The sequence below is a fragment of the Anser cygnoides genome, chromosome 1, assembly GCF_040182565.1.
Source record: "Anser cygnoides isolate HZ-2024a breed goose chromosome 1, Taihu_goose_T2T_genome, whole genome shotgun sequence".
Taxonomy (NCBI): Eukaryota; Metazoa; Chordata; class Aves; order Anseriformes; family Anatidae; genus Anser; species Anser cygnoides.
Genome location: NC_089873.1, coordinates 100,885,271 through 100,912,438, shown reverse-complemented (window position 1 = coordinate 100,912,438; position 27,168 = coordinate 100,885,271). Strand labels below are relative to the sequence as shown.

At 38.9% G+C, this 27,168-nt stretch overlaps 1 protein-coding gene across 8 annotated transcripts in view; it reads left to right on the top strand.

Annotated features, from left to right (window-relative positions):
- Window positions 1-10,658: 10,658 nt before the first annotated feature.
- The window catches only part of SPAG17 (sperm associated antigen 17), a 114,476-nt gene continuing 97,966 nt past the window's right edge, over window positions 10,659-27,168 (top strand). For all 8 annotated transcript variants that reach the window (XR_010834334.1, XR_010834338.1, XR_010834339.1 and 5 more), the window contains exons 1-3: window positions 10,659-10,908; window positions 18,683-18,823; window positions 19,154-19,217. Coding sequence is in view for 5 of the 8 variants with exons in the window: in XM_067004159.1 (XP_066860260.1) it covers window positions 10,810-10,908; window positions 18,683-18,823; window positions 19,154-19,217 (304 nt within the window). In the remaining 3 variants the exon portion in view is untranslated. The remainder of the gene's footprint in view (window positions 10,909-18,682; window positions 18,824-19,153; window positions 19,218-27,168) is intronic.

Genomic DNA, 27,168 nt, shown 5'->3' with positions numbered 1-27,168 from the left:
TGATTTCCGTAATGCTTATTACAATTTTATTCTTGAAAGGCCCAAACTACTGGGATTTGGTTTCATATCCTATGAAAACAAAAGAAGCAAACAGACAAGAGTGAGCTGTGGTTATGAAAATTACTTTTAACTGGATGTAGGAGAATGGACAGCAGCTGTAATATATGAGCAGGATGTGTGACAACAGGAACTCTCTCACCAGTACAGTGAGCTGAATTTCAAACTGGTATAGAAAATAGCACACTGTGTTTTAATACATAAATAAACTCTACTGCCACCTAGCCAGTAACCAAGGTAGCTAACATTACCACAAACCCCATCTCAAGGTAACAAGTCTTACTTTCACCAGATTTGACAGAATATTACAATAATTATGATTGCTTTTCAGAACTCTAGGTCATAAGTTTGATTTTTAAATAACCAAATGATCACTGAGAACAAAACAGTGTCATGATTCAACACTTACACTCTCATCCTTCTGTCTCTGGTCGGGGTGGGTAGCCAAGGGTAGTTGGAGGGATATCACAGGGGATAACGCTACGATACATATAATTCTGTTTCATGAAGGAGCTAAGTTATCTAAACTATTCTACCTGGGTAAAGCATGGTGTTCCATGTTGATATTTGCATCTCTATGCTTGCACTTTTATTCTTGTAGATGGAAAGTAACGAGTATCTACTGACATAAAGAACAGTCTTTCTACTTCATGGTGTGAAGAAAACAGCCATAAAGAAATTAGCCTGAGTTTTGTAGCTCCAGCTTTACAAATAAATAAATAAATAAATCAAAACCATACTGAAAATATGCATATTTAATGCTAAAACAAGCTTTGTGTCATCTTATTACATCTCTCTTTCTTCAAAATATGTTTTATACATACTATTGTACAGAAGTGTCTTATGCTTTCCAGGAAAAAAAAAAAAAAAAAAGGCTTTTTGAAGTACATATCATCAAATCCTCATAAATATCCCATCAAGCAGCTGGGCAAGACTGTCCCAACTTGATCTTTATCAGACTAATTAGCTGTTCTTTTAAAAAGTCTAATGCAAATGATTTCCAGGGCTTTCTTCTAGGTCAGCAGCCTTTCAAAACCCAGTTAAAAAAAAAGTATTTCCCCACTGACCTGAGGAAAACAAATAGATGAAAGTCAGTGCATAATGTTTCCTTCCTTTGCCAATTCTTTAAATTCCAAATACATAAGTGGACATCTAGAGCCCAACACTGGAGGATGGGCAAACAAATGGGTTAAGGCAGGTCAAGGTACCTCAGTTTAATAAGACATTAAAAACATAGGGCAGCCCCTAACAGTAATATTGCCATGTTCCACTAGTACCATGCCCCACCATCAGCATATTTGCATGGGTAGAACTAGAATTGTTTCCTCACAGCCTCAAGTGCCTGCCTTTCAGTACTTGGCCTTCTCGCCCTTCACACACTTTCAGCTGCACGGGCTGTTGTCTGTGTGTAGCAGCAGTGATACAGTGTGCCTCAGGCTTCTCATTTAGAGCTCCATCCCTCCTTTGTTTTCTTCATGCCTTCAAATCCCGTCCATAGATAAAATCAGGAATAGGAATGTACTCATTCTTTCAGAAAACCACACTGTTCCTGGCTAGTTGATGAAATAATCAATGATGGCATAAATGCAGCCTTGAGGAGTGCCTCCCAAAGCCAAGCGGCATCATCAATAGTCCTTTCTTATGAAGATTTAGGCAAGAATTTGGTTTATGGCAGGATAAAGCTTTCTATCATTTTCCCATCTTTCTGAAAAGTAAAAACGATAGCACTTTCTACAGTGCTTAGCAGTAAAGATCTCCAAGTCTCTGATTTAAACAGCACCCTCTTATGTGTGGTGGATGAACTTCCTAATGCTTCATTGAAATCCATTAGAACGATTGGATGAGAAGTGCTGCCAATCATATCTGCTATGTAATGCTAATGCCCTCATTCTGGACAGAAGAGAAGGGTAAGACAGTTCAGTCTGCCCTGTTTTGCCCCGTTAGACAGACCTCTGATTGGATGTGATTATACCTCCAGTGATCCAGGATGTGTGGCAGAAGGTGTGTGAGCTATGTGCATCAACTTAGATCTTCAAAGGTACCTGGGGAGCAAACTGCCTCAGATCTGGGCCTCAGCCTGCTACTCAAAACATCTAGAATTACTCAAACTCTGATGGCAAGGTCTGAATGAGGTAAGTGTTGAGCTTTAGTAGTCAATATTTTCATAGCTTCTAAACTGATCAGCTGTTCCCACAGCTAGCTTAATGCCCCCAAATAACAGTGATATATTTGCACCAGCTTTGAATCCCATGAACCAAGCTCTAAAAACCAACTTCAAGTGTTGGTTGAAGCTTTTGTGCAAAAGCTAAATTATGATTGCTGAAATCAAATTCTATCACCTCTGAAAAATATAATGAAAACAGCTCTAGAAGTGGTTCATTTTCAGTGTAGCCTTTTATTACACACAAATTCTCGCACTTCTTGGTGGTATAGCTCTGTCTTTTTCTAATGCAGTCTAAACATCATTAGACCAGAAGACAGACTTTCAATATCATTTCATTAATTTTCTGTCCTAGAAAGCAATAGTTGGGTTGCAAAATCATATCTATATATATATATATTCATATAAATCTTGCGAATGTTAGACTTTTGTATAAGAGGAAACCAGACAAGTTGTACTTCATTGATGCATGCTGGTAGTAATGGCACTCAAGGTTTACTGACAGGAGTTTGCAGTTAAAAGTAACTAATTCATCACGGCTTTCTTTAAGATGCTATTGCTTAGTTTTTGTAGGATTTTGTGGGATGATGAAGAAAAGCAAAGATAATTCAAGGCAAATGGAAGAAGATACATTCACCAAAAAAACTTTCTGTTGGCATTTAACATACATTTTAAAGAAAGCTAAGAAATTCTGCTTTGTTTCATTTTACTCACAGTCTTACTTTGTAGTTACTGATGACAGGCAGTCAAAATGACTTTCGGATGTTTGCGTAGATTTGCATGTACTCTGAATACATCAGCGCTAGACAGATTTAGAGTTTAGACACCACAGCCGGCACATTGGGCCAAACTGCTGAGCTCAGCTGGTTATGTCAAATCTCTCCATATTATTCTCAAATGCTGACTAGTCCCTCTCTCAGAAATCACTAGATACAAAATAAACACCACAGATCTCATGAACACTGGCTCAGGTGGGTCATTACGTTGGGAATATGGCCAGGTTTTATCTAAATATTGTACCTGCTCAACTGACGGCGCTTAGCATCTTGCATCCCTGGCACAGTAAATGTTTTGCTTTGCCTGACGTCATGAGATCAAGAAAGATGGGAAAAGGCCTCATTTTACATTCTGACTGATGTTAGTGTGAATTAATGAATTTGGCTGATGGGAATTAATGCTTATGCTATTTGTTAACTAAGAAAAGTGCTAATTAGAAATCCTTTTTGACTTGATCTCTGTAAAGTCCTGCTGTGTTCTATTTGTTTAAAGCTTACTGAACCCATATATGTAGGTGGTCATGGCAGAAGCTGCATTATGTTAATGATAAGGTGTTACTGTTTGTTCTTTGAAACTGTTATTTATTAGAAAATACCTGTCAGTAGTGAGTGGAGTTTTTACATTAAATCAGTCATTAAAAGGTATCTGAGAGGCTTTCAGGGAAGTTAAACTATTTTATTGTTTAAACAATATTTTGTTACTTAGCTTCCTTAAAATTACATAATTTACTCTTTGAATAAAGAATTAGTTTTCTGAGAATATTTAACTAAATCTGCTCTCCTTCAAATAGCTAAAAGAAATACAGAAATTCTGACAGAATGTTGTTTTTGCAGTCATTTACAGAAATAAAGAACAAATTCTTTCTACTTACTCTACTGTTGAGACTCACTAAAATCTTCCACATAGGATAAATAAGAAGACTTGGAGGAGAGCAGGAAATTGTCTTTTGGGGGTTACTTTGCAAAATTGCACTGCATTAATCCAGTGAAGGTGAAGAATAATATTCTATTACAGGTAATTCCACAAAGGTAAACCACCTTTCATAGTAATTTTCATCTTTCACTTAACTCAGCTGGAGGGATGTAAGGTGAGGCTCTGGCATGCAGATACTGCTTTTAGCCTGGTCATCTCTGACACCTGTTTTTCACTGAGTTTTTCTGAGTAATACCTAGGGCTACAGCACTTGTAAGGGACACTACATAGGTTCAGAGCTAGATTCTGATGCCCTCAGGATGCCCATATTATTTGATTTCCTACAGGATGGCTGGCCAAATTCTAGATTGCCAACTCACTATGTACAGCAACATCTAGCCTTCCAATAGTCTTTTATTTCAAACAGAATCACAGAACCAGTGGTCTGGAAGTGACCTTAAAGATAGTTCCAACACCCCTGCCTTGGGCAGGGACATCTTTCACTAGGCCAGGTTGCCCAAAGCCCCATCCGATCTAGCCTTGAACACTTCCAGGCATTAGGCATCCACAGCTCTCTAGGCAACCCATTCTACCACCCCAATAATAAATGATTTCTTCCTAATGTCTAATCTAAATCTACCCTCTTTTGCTTTAAAACCATTATCCCTTGTCCTATCACTACACTCTGTGATGAAGAGTCCCTCCCCAGCTTTCCTGCTGGCCACCTTCAGGCACTGGAAGGCCACTAGAGGGTCTCCCTGGAGCTGAACATCCCCGGCTCTCTCATTCTGTCTTTGTAGGAGAGGTGCTCCAAACCTCTGATTGTCCTCGTGGCCCTCCTCTGAAACCCCTCTAACAGGCCCATGTCTTTCATATTCTTTTATTTCATATCACCCAGGAGATGGTGGTGATCAGTCACTTAAGAATGTGCTAGGGAGGAGGCATTCCAGGGCAGGTGATGAGGGAGACAACCACATCTACATAAATACTTTTGTTGGAACACTGTGCCAAGCTCTCTTGCACTACGGTGCTTGGCAGATGGGTAACAGATCACACAGACCAGCCACATCTAGAACCAAGGATTGGCAGGAGAGAGGTGATGGTGCTTTGAACATCAAAGTGATGTTCCTGCCTTTGCTGGCAGGTGCTGGCTTTGAGTCTTGGTGGTGCCACAGTCTGCTGACGCAGGCAGAGGTCTGGGCTGGAAGTGGGGGGAAATTTCAGGGGATCAGGGTACTGCTTGATTTTTGGAGATGCAGAAGGAGGAAAACTTGTGAAGCAGAAATGGTGCAGGAGGGAAAAAGAGAAGCACAGGACGCAGTTGTGGTCTGAGGTAAGGAGAATATAGGTATGCTTCAGGTTTAAGGAAGAGTAAAGGATTTAGTGGATGATAAATTAAGACACGATAGTATTTTGGAATACAGTCATAGGACTGGCAAGTTTAATCATTACTGTTCTATAAAGCAGATTTTAGGCACAAGTGTGACAGAGAGAGAAAGGTGCCAAAATAGGGCAGGAAATAGATATTATTTTGTGTATTTCTTTCCAAAATCTAATCATTGAACTAGATCCACTTAGGCATGCATGTGCTCAGGGAAAAGGGTTGGAAAGAAAGGAGGGGGAATTAAAATTGAAGGAACAGTTTCAGAATAAATCACACTGATGTAATTTAATTATTCTACAGTTGGACATTACCCTCAGAAAATTCACAGTTAAAAATCATCCAAATATGAATTCACAGAATTAGGACATCAAAGTCAAAGAATTATGATCCTAGCTATTTAATTACTGCAATTCCAGTTCAGACTGCATAGATTGTTAGAACTAATGTCTTCTCCTTTAAAAAATAAACAAACAAACCCACCATGTCTTTCCACCACTTATTATCAATACTTTCAGTGCAAGCTCTGGCATGGATCTTAGGTCTGTTTACCCTCCATGGTGTTAATGTTTGTTTTCAGTGGATTAGAAACAGTTTTATTTTTGCACCAGTAAGACTATAATGTTTCAAATTCCATTTATTTAGACTTTGCTTTGTTTGGCTGTTGAGAAAGGTTAGTGGTTTGTGCTCAGCACTACTGTGTAAGATTCCCTTTCTTGACAGTGGTAGGAGTGCTACAGAAGCAGATCAGAATGGACGACTCTCTAACCTTAGGGAAAATACTGCTTTTATGCCAGAAGAAAGTATGCAATGATAAAGGATTTGAAAGTGCAGAAAGATGGGGTTGTAGAGGGCACGGGGACTTTGGCTTTCTCCAAGAGTGGGCAAATGTTTTCTTTGAATTTACTTCTTCAAGGAGAAAAATAAAAACCTCATGATTTGTTTTGGAAGATGCAAGAATAAGGCCTGAGATATCAGAAATTGGACTTTTTTTGCTGACTGGCAACACTGAATTGATTCCAAAATCCAGTTACTGAGAGACAGTAGAACTACAATACCAAATGCAGGGAGAGTCTTTCTTTAAAGAGACTGTTGCACAGCATCCAGCTGGAATTTGGAAGTCATTTTACAGACAGATGATAATGGATTTCATTTTGAGCTTTGCCAGGAATCCCTATATCATTGGCTACAGAGAGGAAAAAGCATTCTCCTTGCACATGCATACACGTGGGAGAGACTAGGCTATGAAAGCATCTTTTCTGAAATTAAATGCAGGGCCTTGTAAGGTTTGGTTTGTTGGTGGTGTTTTTTTTTGTTTTTTCTTTTCAGTAAAACAAAGTTGGTGGAAGCTCTTAAATGTAAGCTTATTTGTATATATAAAGGAAGTTTGATTTGTTCTGCATGTTATATTATTGATAAACAACAGAGGCTACATACATTTGTAACTCAGCTTGACGGAAAATATGAGTGAAGAAAAAACAATGGCTGGCCACCAACACCAAATGCTAGAGCCTGGGGGAGAGGAGAACATAAACAGCTTCCTTTGATTTTGGCCACATTATTAGATGGACAGGCTTAAGCAGCATATTTACAGGTTATGTCTTGATAAGCACATGCAGTGGCTTCAATTCAGAGGGGAGACCTTGCCACTTGGCCAATAGATTCGACTCCGGGCTGAATTGTACTGTCTCTACATTTAAGTGCCTCCTTTCTCTCTAACCACTCCTGCATGATCTTACAGTTCAGCATCATCTAGCACCTCCTACGTGGTTGTATTACGAAGGCCTGTTACAGTCTGAGGAAGGTTTTATTGTTTATTGTTTATTTTACAGGGTTTATTTTATTGTTTCATTATGGTTAGAACTCATCCATTAAGAAATGAGTGACTTTTGTTGCCAGAAATATCATAAGCCTGCTATGCCACACTCAGAAGGGGACTGTGCTAATATATTTATGCTCAACTTTTGTCCCTTTCAGGGCACATTGTTAACTAAACTGCACTGATAATTCACTGATGTAGAAATAAGCTTTATAGGTCCTGACGCCGAAACATATTACTTGGTCTGCATCCACAAGGCCAATGTAGTCCATGTGGGAAGCTTTATGCAAATTGTATAAACAAATTTAGAGACTGAGAAACAAATTGCAAGGAAACATTTGGTGGCCAGAGCAGCAACTGTAGGCAAAGACCTCCTACATCCAACTTGATACGTGAAATTTCAGGGAGGCTGGGGAAACACATGCCATAGCTGCCAAATCTGTGTAATTTGTGAGACGGTTGTGTCCTGGGGGGTTGCAAACTTCAAGAAAAACTGTTCCCAGCCTGGGTGCTACAGCCCTATGAAACTGAAAAGGAAAGCGAAATGAGTTTTATGTTCTTCCCCCTCTTCATTTCTGAGGGGAAAAAAAAAAAAAAAAAAACACGAAGTGTTCTCAAAAAAAAAAATAATAATACCTTTCTTCTTTTAGAAATGTAAGGAATATGAAGGACTGTTTTCCTTAGCAGTGCTGAAGGCCATGTTAGCTGTTCTATACCGCCTTCTGGAAAGTTTTCCAAAACGGAAACGGTTTTCTGAAGCCGTAATTCAGGAAGCCTTGCTGTTTAAGAAACATTTAAATCGAAGTAAAGCAATATAAAGTAATTAAGTGTGTTCTTAACAACTTGAGCAAAGAACATTCTTTGCTGACTTGTCAGCTGAAGGAAAGAAGTTGATGGTTCTTACTGAAAAGATCATTTTTGCAAAATATTGGTCAAGCATTTAAAATAAGCACTTAAAAACATACATACATGTAAACAAAAAAAAAAAAAGAAAGATGCATGTTTAAAATTAATTCCCCTCTCAGTTGATCAGGCTTTAAGTATTTAAGATCCAAAACCTCTACTAGTTCTTCAGTCAATTGTAGTCTTTCAGGAAATATCAAGTAGAGAAGACATGATTTTTACAACTAGTAGTATCTTTTCACTCTTCACCCTTTACTGGAGGGCAAGTTAGAGCAAATGTTCTTTAAATCACACTACAGTAAAAGGCAATAGTGTTTCTTCCTCCTGAAGGATGTAAGTACTATACCTACTTCCCTTCTATATTATTAGAAGGAAAGATCTCTTCTATATTATTATTAAATATGTGGGCACAGGAATGTTACTAGGTATCACTAGGTATGTGTCTAGGTACACTGCAGTATTAACCTGCACATTTTCTTACCCTATTGTGCAAATTGAGAATATAGGAAGTAGTTAACTCCTCTCCCAGGAAAATGCAAGTTGCCTTGTATTTACACACAGCATTATTTAGAATTGCATGTTTATTGTAAAGTCACAGCTTTGGTTACTCCACTGTCATTTGTTCATGTATTTATATTTGTTTTTTTAGTAAGACAGAAAATGAAAAGATGACTTGAAAATGTTAAGGTTGCCACTGAAAATTTCATCATAAATATTCCTGTCATACAAGAAGTCATTACAGACTTGCCCATTAACTCTTGCACTAATGGCAGAACCAATTTCTTTATGTAGAAATGGCAGTTTTACATCTGTGCATTCCTTTTTAGCAAGTATACCAAACCACGTATAGTCACTCTGGATCCTTATTTTGCGTACTACTTTCATTCTTGGTTTATAAGTATAGCTGAATTACATTCAGTTTTGCTAATACAAGATTTAAGATTTCAGTAACTTCATCTCTGTTATCAGAAGGAAGCTGAAGGTTTTCAGATGGCTCGGCGACAACTGGGCGTTTTGCAGTCTGCATGACTTGGAGGGAACAAAAGCCATAGTTTCCCAATATTTTTGATTTGTTGTTTTTGTCTGTTGGAGGATTTAACCATGAGGGTTTCAATGATCTGGTTTATAGCTTGGCCTACAAGCATCTTTGGCAGCACAACTTAATGGACAGGGACAAGCAGCCAAACAGGAGACATCTTTAGCTGACTTCATTAGTGGAGAACCTATTTTAGAACAATACACTAGGGCCCTTTGTAACAAGGAATAAATATGATTTCCTTCTCTCCTTTGTTCGGGAGAGTGGTGGAGGTCATTTTAAATGACCTCGTAAGCTCCCAGTGATCAGCTGTCCTGCTTCAGCTTGACTCGCTATTTGCTACAGCATCCAACAACAATAAACAGCAAGTTAGCTAGATGTGTTTAGTAAGACGATAAGCAGCAAAACAAAACAATTTCCTTTAACTAATCCTTATTCATACAAGCAAACACACAATAGATAAAACCAGGCCAATTCATGATTCTCACAGCTATTGTTCATGTTCTCCGAGCTGTTTATGACTTTTCTGTCTTTTAGCCTTCCAACAACCCTGAGCTTACAGATCCAGGTGTGGGCACAGCAGACAGTGCTTCTAAGCAGTCCTCATCTCTCACTGACGTCATGGTGGTGTGTATTTCCAGCCGTACCATCAGGAGCTGGGTGCAGAACCCTCCAGTCAGTCATCCTGAATCTCACATCCAACCCTGAAAACCGAGCCATAAAAAGGCAGGACAGTTAATAGTAAAGGCATTTGGCAACGTTATCTGTGTGTTCTGCCCCACACCTCTGTCCTGTCCTGCTGTATTAACAGCAGTTCCTAGCCTGATCCTCCTTCCCCATACTCTCTCAATACACCTCAGCAGGCACAGTCTGCATATCCAAGACCTTAATGAAGAACAAGGGTATGGTGGAAATGTCACAATCCCTGTTTCTGTGAACAATTGCAGTCTGATTTTTTTTTTTTCCTGGACAACAAAAGAAAACTTCAAAAAGAGAAAAATGGACATCAGCCAAGAAATGGGGTGGGGAAAATGTTTATGGATGTTGGCAAATCTACTGTGCAGCTTTCCCATATTATAAACTACATCATTGTCTACAAACCCGGGCAAGATACACTTCTGCAAACTAAGGATGATACAAGACTTGTATCTTATGTTCCTTATAAACTCGAATTCCTATTTCTCCACTAAAAGCATGTAATTAAAGGTGTTTTATAAAGCACATACATGAGGTCAGTATCATCCCAGAATAAAATTCAGACTAAAGCAGTAATGGACTGCACAGCGTGGCTGAAAGACTCCTGCGAAGTTAAAAGATTTGGAGGCTCCGAGCAATGCTGGTCGGTACAACCGGGTGGGGGAAGGGCACCATGTGGTTTGGGGTATTTTCACCAAATGTTAAATCACACAGAATATTTCACTCGTCTCCAGTGTGAGATCACGACATGACTCCTCTGTAATGAATTCTTTATCTTGGCAGCCCTCCTGCTTTCTCCCAACTGTGCCTCCCGCTCTCCCCTTCTGGTCCCGGCGCAGGCACATCTGGCAGCGCTCGGGGTGTGATGTGGGGCCGGGGGCTGCCTCGCCGCCCACACCTGCAGGCTCCAGCACCGCTGCCGGGGCCAGCCCCGTGTCCCCAACCCGCCACGGCCCCGCTTCCAACCCGGGAACCCCCGAAGGCCCGGGCCGCGGCCCGGGCGCGGGGCGGGCGGGTGCCGGTCGCCAGGGCGACGCGTGAGGCCTGCGCCCGCTGCCGGCACCGCCATGGGCCCCAAGCGGCCGAAGGCCGCCGCCGCTGCCGCCTCTGCGGGGCCCGCGGCGAAGAGCTGGGAGGCCGCGCTGGTGGCCGCCGCCCTGGAGGAGGTGAAGGAGGCGCCGAGGGGGACCCGGGGCAGCCCTGCCGGGGCGAGGGGCGCTGGGGCGGGCTGGGGGTCATGGAGGGGCTCTCCCCCCACACCGGTGCCCCAAGGAGCAGCAGCCGCCGCCCTCGCCCTCCCCTCGGCGGGGTGGGTGCCAAGTTTCGGCTGGGAGCGAGCTTTTTATAAACTGCTGAACAACGGGGTTTGATGGAGGTGCTGACACAGCATTAACTCCAGCGTTGAAAATGCGAGGCTGTAATTTTCCTGCCTCGGTGTGTGCAGCTTAAAGGCGCTTCCCCCCCCCCCCCCCCCCCCCCCCCTTCTTTTTAACAGCGTGTGAGGATCTGAAGGCATATTTGGGTTTCCAGGTTCTATGTAAGCAATGTAATTCTAATAAATCTTGACTCACGAGAAAGAATTTGATTTCAAAATAGCGTAGCAGTTTCGCAAACAATAATATTTATCTAGCATGTGTTTACCTAGCACCACTTCTGTAAGTGAGACAAATGACTTCCATGGCTCCCTTGTTTGTTGGGTGCCTGTTGTGCCTTACTCGAAAACCAAGGGTATTTTTTCCTGTTGTGGTGGGTTTTTTGGTTTGTTTGTTTTTAACGCACTAGTTCTAGTAATTATGAAGATTTCTGTATGCAGGAGGCAGTTTTTCACTTGACTAATCATCTTTCCAAAAACGCCACAGATGTCCAAAAGTACTTCCTTGGATTTATTTTTTGTTTGGTAGTCACAATATCGTACAAGTTTAGCCAAACAAAATCACAATTTGCAGTGAGTGCTGCTCAGCTAAGGCTGTTATTTCCCATTTTTCCCCCAGAATCTGCTTTTTCAGTAGAGTTCAAAAGCGCTCGAGTCCTTTCTTGCTAGTGAATCCCTTCCCTGCCCTAGGAGAACCTCCCTGAAGCATGGGGGTGAGTGGAGGTCCAATCTCCATCACCTACTCAGTTCCTGGCCTTTTTCCTGGGCTTGCTAGCAAGGTGCCAATTAGTGATATTTTGTTTTTATGGTGGTGTTTATTAAGGCTGTGGATATTGTCCAGTGAATTCACTGAACAAAGTGCTTTGTTTACTCTGCTGCTTCTATATGTAATGTATTACATTTGTTAAACGCAAACCATTATATTGAAGTATTTTAAAAGGTAAGAAATAAATGTTCGAAATATAGGAAATGCCAGAATTAGGATTATTCAAGACCACACATTGAGGCAGATGGAAAGAAAATGTTGAATATGTTCACTGAATGGGGCAAGAATACTGTAGGAAAAAAAGTTTGTGATCGCCTAATTAAAGTTTATCATAATGCCTATACCCAGCAGGGCTTAATTAAGGTTCTTTGGCTCCTTAATTCTGGTATTGTCGATCTGTTTTATGTTCCAGTTAAAGTAATTCCACTTTCTCTGTCTTGCTGCTAGCAGGCAGAGCCTCGGGGTCAGTTTGAGCTCAGGCTTCTGTGATGCTGGGCAACTGCTAAAAATTCTTACTGCAGGAAGAATTCATGTTCAGCTCTGATAGTCATGGGCAGGGGCATACATGGTGCAAAACTGTCAAATACCTGCAGATCTCTTCCGGGCATCATGGTTCATCAAGTATGGCCAAACGTGGCAATACTTAATATAAATAAACATGCTGTGTAAAAGCACACCTTTGCAACAGTATGTCTATGCTGCCAAATTTTAGTTCCTTCCTCTTGAACACGGAGAAAACTGAATTTCTTAAGTTCTTACTCTTATAGGGTTTTTAATCAAAGGATAAAAATGATCTTTCAAATCAAACCTCATTCTGCAAATAGTCTAACCACATTATCTTCTTCCTCCGCCCTCCTCAGTAAATATATAGCATACATAATTTAAGTTTGAATATGTAAACTGAAAGCAGCCTGTAACACCGAGTGTTGAGCTACTTTAATTATACGTGTCACCAGCCGCACTGTACAAAATTATTTCTTACATTGTGTGTGATATACCATATGAATATGAATTTATTTGGGAGATGACAGGAACTCCTATCAATTAAAGACATTTCTCTCCTGGTAAATCATGTTTAATGAATTTTAAAATCTTTTACTTTTATCAGTTTAGATAATATTTCTTCCTATTAGTGGAGTCAAAGGGAATTTACTGGAACTGGTTTTATGTTGTACCAGATAGGCTGAGCAATGAAATTTCCCATTTTAATGTGTGTTTATGACTTACCATATTTTATTAGTCTGATCTATGAAAAGGAGTCATTTTACCAGTGGTGTTAACATTTTATGGAAGGGTATGCTAACTAAAATATGATTTAAATGGTATTTACTAACCAAATAATGGCTTTTACTTAAACACACTGTGAAAACTGGCAAACAGACAACATAAAAACATGTACAGAGGAAATACGGATTTTGGAGAGCCTCACATTATAGTCTATATGCACCTTTTGTGTCTAACGTGCTGTGCAGAAGAACATACAGCTGCAAGATGTGTTTGTTTTCAGATATTTATAAAGGTATTTTGATTGGGTTCACTGCAAAATTAAATTACAAAATATAAACTAAGATGCTTAGTTTGAATCTTTGTGTGCTTTAAGCCACTAAATATACTTGCTAAGTGAAATTCTGGGCAAATACAGCCCTGACAATTGGAGTAATTGTTATCTATTATATGTCCTTATTAGCAACTGTAATTAAGCATGGCAATTGGAAGCCACGTTCTGCTCTGGTTTCCCATATATGCTGTTTCTGTCACTTTATGTGCATTTTAGGGCCTGAAGATTGAACTGAAAGTAAACCTTGTATAAAACCATTCAAAATGTTCTGAATTGGATGACTCCACTTTGATTACTCTTCATACTGCTTCCTCTTTGGAGAGGAATTAGGTATTCAATTGAATTGTAATACTCTGTAACCTGCAGGGGCAATACAGCAAAAGTTCAGGCCCCCCAAAACCAGAAGCCAGTAGTAATATGGTCATGTGTCAGTCAAGAGGTAATGAAAGTGGACTTGGAGATTTCTTAATGCTGGTGCTCTACACAGTCACTACATGAGGGCTGCAAAATGGCTGATGAGCAACCTTTTCCAGTAAAGCCTGCTGGACTTGCTGATTTACAAGCTCCCTCATTGTTGAAAGCAAAGAATGCTAGAGGGGATGTTTTCCTAGGTGTTCATAAATCTTTAATAAATCTCACTATTTCTAAGGCTTTACTTAAAAATCGGGAGGTTAAAGAACTCTTGCCTTTTGATGCTGAAGTGTTTGGAGTTTAAGTTTTCAAATGTTTCTCTTCAGCCATTACACTTATATTTGAAAATAAGGTGTAAAGAAATGAGCCTACTAGTTATGGCCCTTGGAAAAAAAATAAAATACCAGAAGAATAAGTGACAATAAAAAATGACAGATACTCAGATTTCCTGGAAATGGGAATGAGATGACTGTGTGATGCTTTTCCTAGCAAAAGAGATCTAGAAACTAGTACTGCAAATGTAGTCAATATATCTGATTTGTTAAAATGTCTTCTCTAGAACAGCTGCTCTTCTGTGTCTAGGAAATGAAGCAGAAAGTACAAGACAGATTTAAAAAGGAAAGAAAATTCTGTGAGCTACATCTTCTTTCTTCTTCAGCATGGATGGAAGTTAGAGATTTTTTGACATAGCTTTATTATTCCAATAGTACCGTGACAAATAAGATATGTATACTGTGTGTACTGATTTTTAACAGGTTGAAAAAAAAATCAGGTTACAGAGGAACACAGTTGAGGCTTGAGACTCAGAGCAGGTAGTGCTTCTGCTGTTCTCCCAGTGGCAGCCTCCCTAGACTGTTTACGTGCTTTTCCTCTAGTTACTTGCATGGTTTCCTCTGTCCTGTTCTTTAAGCTGGGAACCTCATTTAAGGTAGCCTTAGGGTCACTAATCTATCCCCCATCAGATCCTTTCTTAGGTCTCACTTCTACAAAAACATTTGAAAGAATTAAACTAAGTAGAGGAACAGTTGTATATTGAGGGAGAAAATGTTTTTAAAGTAACCATATACATTTTACTACTTTTCCTTCTCATTTTTATGTTGTGATTTTAGGTGGTGAGCTGTAGAAGCAGGGTCTGTTTCTTCTCTATCCTTTCAGTGCCTTGAACATTAAGGATACTGTTACAGTATTGATAACATAAGGACGATGTTGCAAAAATAATAGATTTTAAAGTCAGAAAAAAAAGCAGTCACTTAAATACCTTAAACTATATACTCATGCTGCATGTTCTCTATCCTCATTGACTCCGGTTACTGATCTGAATGTTCAGCTTTTCTGAAAAATGAGCTTCAAAAACAGTCAGAGTAGAAATGGATGACATGCTGTTAGTGACTGGGAATTACAGATCATTATTCCCCGCCAAAGCGTGTGTAGCTATTTCTGGCATTTATCTAGCTCCAATTTCCAGGTATTGTACCTTTTGCATAAAAGGCATATATATTTGATTCATAGAGGGATAGGATAACATTGCTTAATACTGTTTAAATTTTTACACAAAAGACTTTGTATCATGTTGCATATACTTCTTCAGAATTGTTAGGTGGATTTTCACTACCAGTTATCTTTTAGATGTTGATTCCTGTATTTTATTTTAATGTATTAGCCAACATTTGGCCAATGCTGTAAGTACTCTCATAGCTGTTGTGTGGAGAAGCTCTAGCAGGTTGTTTATTTGAAGCAGAGAATTAGCAGAAGGAAAAAGAGGTGCCACGCTGGTGTCAAGGGCATATCTTTTGCTGAATCCCGAGAATGTTAGTTGGATAAATCCTAAGTGTTTTGAAAAATCAATTTTTCACAAGCAGGACTTACCCTGATGTTTTGCTTCGGTGTTACAGGGTGCTGTGAAGGTGGCCAATACAGTGGAAACCTGGAAAATTCACTCCGTTGCTTCTGGTGCCTTCCCTGGGAATGTAGAAGTGTTGCAAAAGAGAAAGTCTCATTACTCAAACATAATTCTGAAAGTTCATGGGGAAATATTACAGGTGCTAGGAATTTAACAAGAAATGTAAGGGTTGAGAAAGGTGGAAATGGGGTCAGATAATGAAACTTAGGGACTAGCTGGACAAGGAACTGAGGAAAAGATGATGCTAGGGGTGCAAGTAAAGGATGTGTGAAGGATTCGGAGAAGTTATGGCACTCTGACAAGGAGCAGGGAGTGGAAATGGAAGGATAAATGAGCTAGCAACCATTGTGAGCAGGGGGTGGAAAGGTCAAGAAGAGACAGGTCTCTGAGGAAGACAGGTTTCACAGACATCGTTGTTGCAGGTTGTTAACCAGTCCTAAGCAGGTGTAATTTGTGGGCACAAAGACACCAGCATGTTCTAAGGAGGAACTAAAGAAGTCATAAGGTAGAGGTTTTAGGACTCTGACGGAGATTTCTTCACATATCCAAAGAACTGGAGGAAGTTGTAGGAACAGGCTCTGTTGCTGCTGTACCATGCCTCACCACAAATCTGGGCTAAAGCCTAACGTTCCTGAGTATGGCGCACTTTCTGTGCTGTCACTGTGTGTCTGTGACACTTACTGGGCCCCATGCTTCTCTTTTGGTGGTTCACACTGAAGAGAACATTCTGGTGTACCTGTTGCTCCATTAATTCACCTGGTATGTGGATGTTATGAAAGCTCTAGCTTTTGTCATGAGCTATGGGAACACCAGGATGCCACCACATGGGGGCCTTTTGATCTCAACATTTTGCAATTCCGAAAGCCTAAAAAATAATACATTTGCACACAAGTATGGACATCCAAATGCCTTGTTCAAAGAATAGTAAATTTTGAGTCAAACTCTTGGCAGCTATACGATGACAACTTTAACTTGAATTCAGATTAACTGTAGCTCCTGTACACGTGTTTTGATGGAGATGTTGGAATACCAAGCTCTTTCAGAATACTCTGCACCAGCAGCTATCTTGGCAACTTTAGGCAGGGTGAGCTATCCTTATTCCCCAACTTTGTAGAAAAGGGAAAAAAGAAATTCAGTTTACCTGGTACAGTCCCCATGTGGGCTGTTGTCAGAGCATTGCCACCAATGCTGCTGCTGCCGTTTCTCCTGTGAGCAGTGTCCTCTGCCTCAGAGCAGCCAGACACTCTTCTGGCTTCCATAGTGTTTGCGTGGTCTTAGCATGTCAATGGTGTGCTTGCACTCTCCTGTATTTTGCAACATTAAATCCTGAAGGTCTATCTTGTGCTATTATAGAACATGGAGGAGGCAGGTGGTCTTTCCCACTTTTTTGTTTCTCTGAATATACTGTGATTAAAAAGAGGGGCACTTTTGTATAATCATGTTATGCCATGTTTAAGTGACATGTTTTGTTACCTGAAGAGTATGATAAAACATTGCAAGCATTTACTAGTTTGAAACTTATGTCATGTCAACTGTCACTTTCTCCCATCTCAAGTCATCAGTTTGTCAAATTGCAAACATTTAGGGTAGGATTTTTTTTTTCCAGATATGAAAAGGAACAAATGAGGAAGGATGTTTTAAAACTGGAAAAAGATAAATTTCTCCTCTCACCACTTCCATCTAACTTGTTTTTCAAGGGTCCTTTCCCGCACTTTACCATAAACTCAAGCTTTTTTCCTCTTTTCTGCAAGCATGCGCATATACATTTTACATGATATATGCATATGAAATTGTTTCCATCAAAATCCTAAAGTTACCAACCTTTCTTAAATTTGTCTTTAAAATCTTTCCCTGCCATGATGTGCACTGATTGGCATGTGAGTCTGCTTAGGCTGGTCCTGGTTAGTGTGACAATGCCCTGGGACCAACTGGGTCTTACTGAAGCTCTTTCCATGTTGACCTTTGTTAAGTTTTATTGATATCCTTGCAGTTTACATATGCACACATTGAATTTCATAGTAAAAAAAAAAAAAAAAAGAATATGGTGCATTCTGAAGAGTGGAAAGTGCAACCCTTAGAAGTGCTTCTGGTTCAGGTGTCACTGATGCTGATAGAGAAAACTGGAGAGAGAAGATGTGGATGTGCTGAAGATTGCCACTTTCAAAGGGATTCCAGTAGGTTAAAGAAGTGGAAAAGAAGAGTAACCAGTCGCTTAAATTACATCATTTTAAAGCTTTTGTGGATGTATATCCATAAGTAACTTGTTACAATCTTCTCTTGCTGTGCATTTCTTTTATGCTGAAAAGAAATTTTTCTTCTTAAAAATGCATGTGTATTTTCCTGCAGATGTTTGCAAGCTGCCAGTGTTTTTTATTTGTTGATATTGTCATGAAATATAACTTGCCATTGATACAAATTTTTTCTTGTTTCAGAACACTTACTGAAAGCATGTAAGAATGATAGCATGAGTAAATATAACCTCATAAAACATAGTACAAACAATGCTACAATTAGAAATTAGAAAATAGTTCTGGGCTGAAAGTTTTTTTTTCTAGAGCAAAGAATGACAACAGTATAAATACATACGTTTAAAATTCTATTTCTTGTTTGTTTACCAAAATGTGAAAACCTTTTAAAGTTATTTTATCTTTGTGTGATGCTAATGCAACCTTTGCCCGTGAGGAGGTTTTGTAGAGTGTTTCTAGGCATTTGTGTTTTCTACAGCATAATGCTGCCACCTGATGGAAGAAAGAAGAGGGACAAAGCTGTACATGATTGTTTCGATTGTATAGTTAATTTCAGTGTGATTCATAGTTAATGTTGAATATGTCTTAAAGGGAGTAATTATCTCTACAGGCTTACTCCTTGAAACTGCAGAGAAGCGTTTTGTGTGCTCGTGTTCTAATGCATTAAATATTTTATTTTGGAAATAGGATGACTGGAAGCCTAGCATCGCTTTTGTGGTTGGGACCAAAATTGAAGATGAAATCCACACAACGGCCTTGTCTCTTGCTGTGCAGGTGCCACAACGGAAGCTCTTCAGCGTGGTGACGCGTGAAGATATCTTCAGACAGGTATTCCAAGAAAGGAACTTTTAATAACAAACCAAACCCTATTTAAATTCTCTGTGGAAGTTTTAAAAATTACACTAATTCATTAGAAAATGGAAGAAGAAAAGCTTACTGCATAAGCTGGTCTGCCCCTTGAAAACAGTGGGTTTTTTTACAGACTTTTCTTCAAGATGCTGGTCATCAAAGCTCTCTCCCTAAGGTACATAGGTACTTTAAGATGATTCCTTACCAATTTGGAGTGTGATTGTAGTATTTAGTGAAAAAGAATAACTAGTAAAATAATCTGTTTAATTTCAAAATTTACTCATGGTATAATACCTTATTTCCTTACAGATCACAGAATCTGGAAATCAAAAGGGAAAAAAGGTTAAGGATGTCCCTATGTTCTATGAGGTAGGTTGAGACATATTTCAGAGTCAGAGCTCTTTTATATTTTGGTAATTACAGCTGTGTAATTATGTTACGCATACCAGAGTAAATGCAATTCTACCTGGTAAAAGCACTGACCCATGTAGATACCTAAAATTCTTTTTTCTCATAACAACGCAGTTCCATTGGACTACTAATTATGTGAGAATCAAGATGTCTTTCTATGGATCTGAGTTGTATTAAGTTGAGAATATGTTACATGGTCATACATGGCGTTGTTACAAATTACAGAAAAATAATTAAACTCTGCCCTCCCAGATGTTCACTGTTATTTAGAGACTTGTACCTTCCTTCGTTTACAGGCATGCAGTCCCATAAATGAAATACCATCTCCATGTGCTAGTATCCATTACAATCTCAGACTGATGTTAAATTCTAACGTGGTTCATCTAGTGGGGTATGTCAGCTGGATTGAGAATCATGCTTAGTACAAATAGGACTTCCTTCTCCCTACCTTGTTAACATTTTACGTACAGCTTGTGAGAGGTTATAAAATTCTGTGATTAATTAGAAGATTGTTTAAAATTTTCTCAGGTAAAGCTTTATGGCCCTACAGACCTGGAAAATAAAGAATTTTGGATACCTCTAAAAAGATTGTGTTTGCATTTTAGTTCTGAAATGACTAATAAACTTTTAATATGTCTCAGGTTTTGGCGGACTTTATAACAGGTCTTTTTAGTTGCAGTCTGTTTTTCAGTATTGCCAGACTACTATCTGAACAAGTCCCTTTGGAATTATTTACCACTGACATGACTGTGAATTTTATGCAATTAACCCTCTTCATTTAGGACTAGCCTCCCAGGCAAACTCACCCTTATATTACCTGGGATGTAAAACCCCTTCAATCCTACTGACAGAAAGATTTTGAAGTCTGGTTCTAAGCAGAAGCTTTGCGTGATACCTGTATTTAATTACTAAGAGCAATTTTCCTTGTGAAGTGGATACTTATTAAATTCCAGCTGTCAGTGCTGTGTCTCATTAGCTACTTACTTTACTCCTCAAAGACATTTTTTTTCCTCCTCTCCTTTAACAGAGAATATAAAATGCCTGTTCTGACCTTTTGCTTGGACTCAGTTTCCGTTCTGGCTGTAGCAAATTAAAAGATTGATCATGTCGCTACAAGCATTAAGATTCTGTCTCTCTGGGTAGAAATTTGCTCCTGAGCGTTCATTTAAAGTCCAAGTGCAGTTTGTGCATTCAAAACTTTTGCTGCAGTAAGGATAAACAAATAAGAGGCTAGCACAGAACATAGAGTGGGAAATGTTCTTCCAAGAGGAACATTTTTGTCCTTTTTGCATACAGTTCTCTGTTTTGGAACTTGACACACCGGGATTTTCACAAGTGCATATTTGTTTCTAGTGAGACAGTAAATAAGATTATCGAACCTATAATGATCTTTGAACATATGAAGTATACGTGTGTATGAATTTGGGACTAATGACATGGATAGCAATGTGGTTATTAGTGGTATTAGTAGTAACATTATTACCCATGCTATTGCTCTTGCACATTGGATTTACTCAAATGTGGGGTATTTTAATAAATTTCAGTGCAGCAGTCTGCAGTGCCTGCTGTAAGTCAGGAAACATTAACAAACTATATTGCAGGCTAGTTATGTATTATATTAAAGTAATGCCTTTTGTCTATTATAAATTATTTTCATTCAGGGCTTTTAACGTCTTGCTGTGTTCAATTTCACATCACTCTTATTGTACAAATTGAAGAGGATAATGGCAGGGTTTATGAATGTATAGTTAAAAGGTTTCCGTATCTGGGACAATTTGGTGTCTAACTGTTTTTCTGTCTCTTAAGTGACTTGATGAGGAGTAGGAGTCCTGATCTGTAATTTTGTGCTAATTCCAACACTTAATTAAATCATGTTAAGTTGAGTTTCTCATAAAGACACCATGGAAATGTTTTTTTTTCTTGTATATGCAAAGGAAAATGTTAAGTTTCCTGAAAAACAGCAACAAATTTAATAGTGAATCAGGTTGATTTATCACGTACAGTTTTTCTAACAGACAAGACCTAAGGCTGCAGTGTGTTTGAGTAAATTATGTGTATTATATATCACAGAATCATAGAATGGCTTGGATTGGAAGGGACCTTAAAGATCACCTAGTTCCAACCCCCCTGCCATAGGCAGAGATGCCACCCACTAGATCAGGTTGGCCAAGGCCCCATCCAACCTGGCCTTGAACACCTCCAGGGATGGGGCATCCACAGCTTCTCTGGGCAAAAGAGAATATATGCATATTATATTATTATATATTATTACATATACCTTGCATAAATATATATATGTATATGCATACTTCTATATATATGTACACATATATTCTGTTGTTTATGTACCTGGTTTTTGTGTCCATTTTCTATTAGAGTTGGTCATGTTATGTGTAATTAAGGTGCTTTACCACTACTAAATATGAAGCAGTTTGTCAGTTACCATACTCTGAACTTCGAAAATCTATTCAAGCCTAAAATTTCCACACTAGTTTATTCATCAAGATGTTTTATTTTGTTTTGTTTTTCTTGAAAATTCTGTTGAGATCGAGTTCGGGGGCTGTGTAGATGGAAAGATTTTTTTTTCCTTGCAGCAGTTTCTTTTCCAGTTTTGTTGAACTCATCAATACTGGGTTAGGAAAGTTGTCTTGACGTTACTCAGGAAATTTTGAGAAGGATTCTTGTCACATACTCAGAAGGGAATAAGCTGGAGCTGTGGAGCAGTACCATGGTGAGAAAAGATTGTGAAAGAAGATGGAACCTCATGCTGCCCTTTCATGTGAGAAGACTGGAAGTAGATAGCCAGGTTTGCTGCAAATAAACAATTAAGTAATGGATGTGGCCATGAGAGAGAGGGGCGTGGAAAGGAGAGAAACGTGGAACAATTTTGTGGTTCTCTCAGGCAAGCTGAGATGCTTGAGACAAAGGGTTATGGAAAGATGAAATAGGCACAAGTGGTAGAGACCAGAGCAGTTTTGTTTGGATGTGAATCTCAGAATGCTATCTTCAGAATGAGCGCCTGTGCTTGTGAAGCCAGCAAAATTGAAGTCTCGTAACAACAGCATCCTTTTGCACACTGCTCCGACTCATCTCCAGGACAAGCCAGACTGTGAATCCTGTGTAACCAAAAAGGTTGATTCCAATTAAAAATATTAATCTTTATTCCACTACATGTGAAAAAAATATTATATTAATTCTGCTTTCTTGCAACAGAATTGTTAGTTGTCAAACTGAGAAATACTGTCAAATAGGGGGACAAACACAAATCCTGACCCATTCGTAGGATCATAGAATGGTTTGGATTGTAAGGGACCTTAGAGATCATCTAGTTCCAAATCCCCTGACATGGGCAGGGACACCTCCCACCAGACCAGGTTGCTCAAAGTCCCATCTAACACGGCCTCAAACAGTTCCAGTGATGGGGCATCCACAACTTCTCTGGGCAACCTGTTCCAGTGCTTCACCACTCTCATAGGAAAGAATTTCTTCCTTATATCTAATCTAAACCTACCTTCTTTTAGTTTAAAGCCATGACTCCTTGTCCCATCATTACACTCCCTGACAAAGAGTCCCTCCCCAGCTTTCATGTAGGCCCCCTTGAGGTACTGGAAGGCTGCTGTACGGTCTCCCCGGAGCCTTTTCTTCTCCAGGCTGAACGTCCCCATCTCTCTCAGCCTGTCTTTGTAGGAGAGGTGCTCCAGCCCCTTGATGATCTTTGTGGCTCTCCTCCAGACTTGTTCTTACAGGTCCATGTCCTTCTTGTGCTGGGGGTTCCGGAGCTGAAGGCAGTACTCCAAGTTGGGTCTCACAAGAACAGAACAAAGGGGGAGAATCACCTCCCTCAACCTGCTGGCCACACTTCTTTTGATGCAGCCCAGGATACAGTTGGCCTTCTGGGCTGCAAGCGCACATTGCTGGCTCATGTTGAGCTTCTCACCAACCAACATCTCCAGGTCCTTCTCCTCAGGGCTGCTCTCAGTTCATTCTCTGCCCAGCCTGTATTTGGGATTGGCCCGGCCCAGATGCAGGATCTTGCAATTGGGAGAGAATGCGCTTGCATTCTCATGCTAGAATTCCATGACACTGGAACAGATTAAATCAGCCGTAAATAAGAGTTTTTCAACTGTTAATCACTGGGTAGACAGCAAACTCGACTGATGTCTGCTGCATTTTGGTGATGGGACACAGCATGAACAGCGTGCACTGCACTCCACAACTCCTCGCTAGACTTGTTATTCCTTGAGGACAGGTATAGGTGAATGCAAGATGGAAAATCTCTCAGGCATGGTAGAACTAATAAAAACAACATCAACAACGACAACTTAAGCCAAGAGTAACTTCATCTTCTGCTAGACTCTGTTTAGTATGCTATGGAAAAGTAGATTTTAAAGACTTTTCTGCAAGCGTGTTTGAAGTAGAAAAGATGGGCAAAACCTGTGGGAAGAGTCCATTAAACAAGTGAAGTAAAGTCTGTGATAGCAACAAATCCCATAAATTGCAGGGGGTGGTAGGAGAAGATGGTTAACTAAGTTGATTCAATTCTTAATAACTAAGTTCAATTCTCAATAACTAAGTTGTTTCAATTCTTCTTTTTCACTAAGAAAGGCTACTGATAAGAAAAAAATGTCAGCACTGTAGGCCAAGAGTTGGATTTCTTATTAGAGCAGCTATCACCAATTTGTTTTATGTTGTGTGAAATTAGTAAATGGATAGATATGGTTGGTAGAAGAGATTATCGTAACCTGTGCCACAGGTCACAGTGGTGTTTTTTCCAAAAATAATCAGCTGTGAAACTTCGAAAATCATGATTGGATGCTTTTTTCTAAATGATTACAAATGCCCGAGAATATGTTACAGCTTAATTACTTTACAGGAAGGACCTTTCCTGATAAAAGTTACCTATAGTTTCAGTGTAAATACACGTTTCAATATATGGACATGTTTACTAGATCAAAGAAAATCTTGCAATTAATCTTCTCAGTGTAAAAACTTTGTGTTCAGATTGCTCCTATTTTTTTCTCTTTCTTCAGCAATGTGTAATAGACTTCTTCGTATTTTTCAATTCTTTAGTAATTTCTGTGAGTCTTCTTTAAGAAACATTTACAATTCACTATTTAATTGTGGACACTAGAAGGAACTTAGTAGTTTTGTTGAATATGCATCAAATACAAGGGTAACATAATGCACATACTCTATTTGATGGCTCATTGTATGCAAGTCTGAAGATTGACTAAGTTACCTTGGCTACTGCCTTGCTCTGAGAGTGAATTTTAGACTGAGTTGTTCACTGTTGACCAGTGAGTCCTTCCCAAAGTTACCACTTCACAGGTTCTCTATCCTTTAAATTTGGTCTGCTTACTTTGTTCTAAGATACATATCTTGTAATTTAACAAAATAAATCATATTGCTTCTCACGCTATGCTGACTAAGTTAGCCAAACTGCTTTGTATGAATGAGTTTTATGCTATATTCTTTATAACTGCTATGGTTATTGTGTCTTCTGGAAATTGAGTAATTGAAGATTTTGTGTCATCTCCTAGCTCACTTACAGTTTTTTAATAGAGTAGTTTCAACATCTTGTATGTTTCAGACCCCATAAGAAACTCACCTGTTTGATGGTGCTTCTTTGTTTATCTCTGCATTTTTAGGTCTGTCAGTTAATGAGTTTCAGTCTTTGTCACTGCTTTCTTAACTGTAGAATGCTTATTTCTAAATCAATAGTTAAATAACACAGAGGGAATTCTGTTTTTCACTATATCATTGTTAATATGTTTCAACTAGAATTGCAGCCTTACCAGGGAAAGCTATTTTGTTTGTGAAAAGACCTTTTCTTCAAAAAGAACAGAATTAAATTGATAATAACTATTTTGGAAGGTGGTCCAGGTTTCACGGAATCAAAGTTGATTGTTGTAGTGTGTGCTTTGGCAGATGTTCACTTTAGAGTCCTCTGCTTTGCATCTTTCTATTTGGTATAGGAAATACTCAAAACTTTTCTGTTACAGTATCTTTCTAATTTTTCTGAAGTTGCCTGTAATTTGTGAGGTATCTTGCAAAATATTTTAATGTTGAAATGCACATTCTGCATACCAACTTTATAGACCTAGAGTAGACTCTGATCTTAGAGTAGTTTCTCACATTTTGAGTGTGGGAAGATTGTATAAAACTCCACTGTCTGCCTACCAGTTATGAAATGTTCCTTTCATTCTTTTCATTGTAAAATTCTCAGCAAGATTCATCTTTGTTCAGCACTGTTCGTTTTCTTAAGACTAGTATAAGCCACAACCATATCATTCAAACCATTTTTTTTTTTTTATGAGCATGATCATTAAAGTATCTTCCACAGTTTTCATAAAGAAGACTTAGTTATGGCTGCAAGCAGTTCAGTTATGTGGAGAGTCTCTTGGTTGTATCTTTTCTGCTATTCACAGCCAGCTCGCCCTTATATCTCTATAACCATGACCCCTTTTCATGTTCCCCATATAGAAATTGCCCAGCTTTTTCCTCTGATTTCTTCTGTCTCTCTATGTATCTTTCATGACTAACTCCTTTCTTCCTTAAATCTGAAATAATGAGGACTTGTAAATCAGGCTGTCCAAGATCTTGTTACCCATCTGATTACATTGAATTGTCTCTGATTCTGCAACCCAGAAAATCATTTTTCTCCATCATAATCATTAGCTTGCATGTCACATGCAGGAACTGTTAAGATTTAAACAGAAGAACGTATAGGATATTGACTACAAATTGTCATATTTGGCTGAACACGGAACCTATTTGATTCTTCTGTTGGCTTGCTTCTAGATATGCACAGCAATTGATTGTCATTCAAAACCTCATTTCTATTCTACCTTCTTTTTTACAGGGAAGAAGTATCAACTCAGATACTTCAAACTTCAGGACTGGCAAAAGCAGAAAAAGTGCCAGTTTTATTGTCTCATTGAAGATCCATAACAGCCAACCTGTACTGACAGGGATATAGAAATAGCAACCTAGTTGTGCAATTTCAAAAAGCAAACCAAAAAGACTCCCCAAATTAAATCCTTCTACTGTTAAGCATAGTATGTACACTTTGCCATCAAAACGCAGTTCAGTTGACTGTTTGCACGTAAATCTTAATTAGTTCATGCTTTGTACAGCTCATTTTTGAGGACTAAAAGGTTATGGATTAGAAACAGAATCTTGCATTGTTTTAAAATTATTTATAGGGTGCTTTTTTTTTTTCTTCTTTTACTTTTTTTTTCCTTCCTAAGTTTGCGCTCTCAGAGTCCTTGGGAAATTGTGCAATGTTCACAGCACTTTTTGCATTAATAATAAGCTGTAGCAGGGTCAGAAGGATCCCTGGGTTTTCTAGGTGTAAGTGAAACATATTCCTCTCCTGTCACTTCCAACACAAAATACATTACCTAAGATATTAAGACTTCATATAGGGTAGTGACACATAGCAATGAACAAGCTGAAGTAGAGTAAACTGAATGAATTCTGGCAGAAAACAAGGAATTTAAAGCAGTCTTACTTCAAGCATTTCTGTGAATTGTTTGTTTGCTTGTTTTCTGGAATTATGTAGAATGTAGATTTGTGAAGTAAAGGTTGTTGCTGGTAAGACTGTTTGAAGTGTTTTTTTTGGTGGTATCACAATGTAAAGAGGAGGTCCACTTTATATTGGAACTCAGTATGTAGTTCTTGGGTATAGGTGTTATTAATGTAGTATAGAAGTTTATATATACACATACACGTGTGTGTGTGTGCAGGCACATAAGTATTCAAAGCTATGTTATTCTAATAAGTCCTCACCTCAATGGCATGAATTTCATTAAGGAGTTCTGAATATTTTTTTATGTCTCTCTTCAGTTGGTCTTAAATAATTCATGCCTTTCTGTTATCTTTCTGATTGTGTCCTTTTTTTTTTTTTTTTT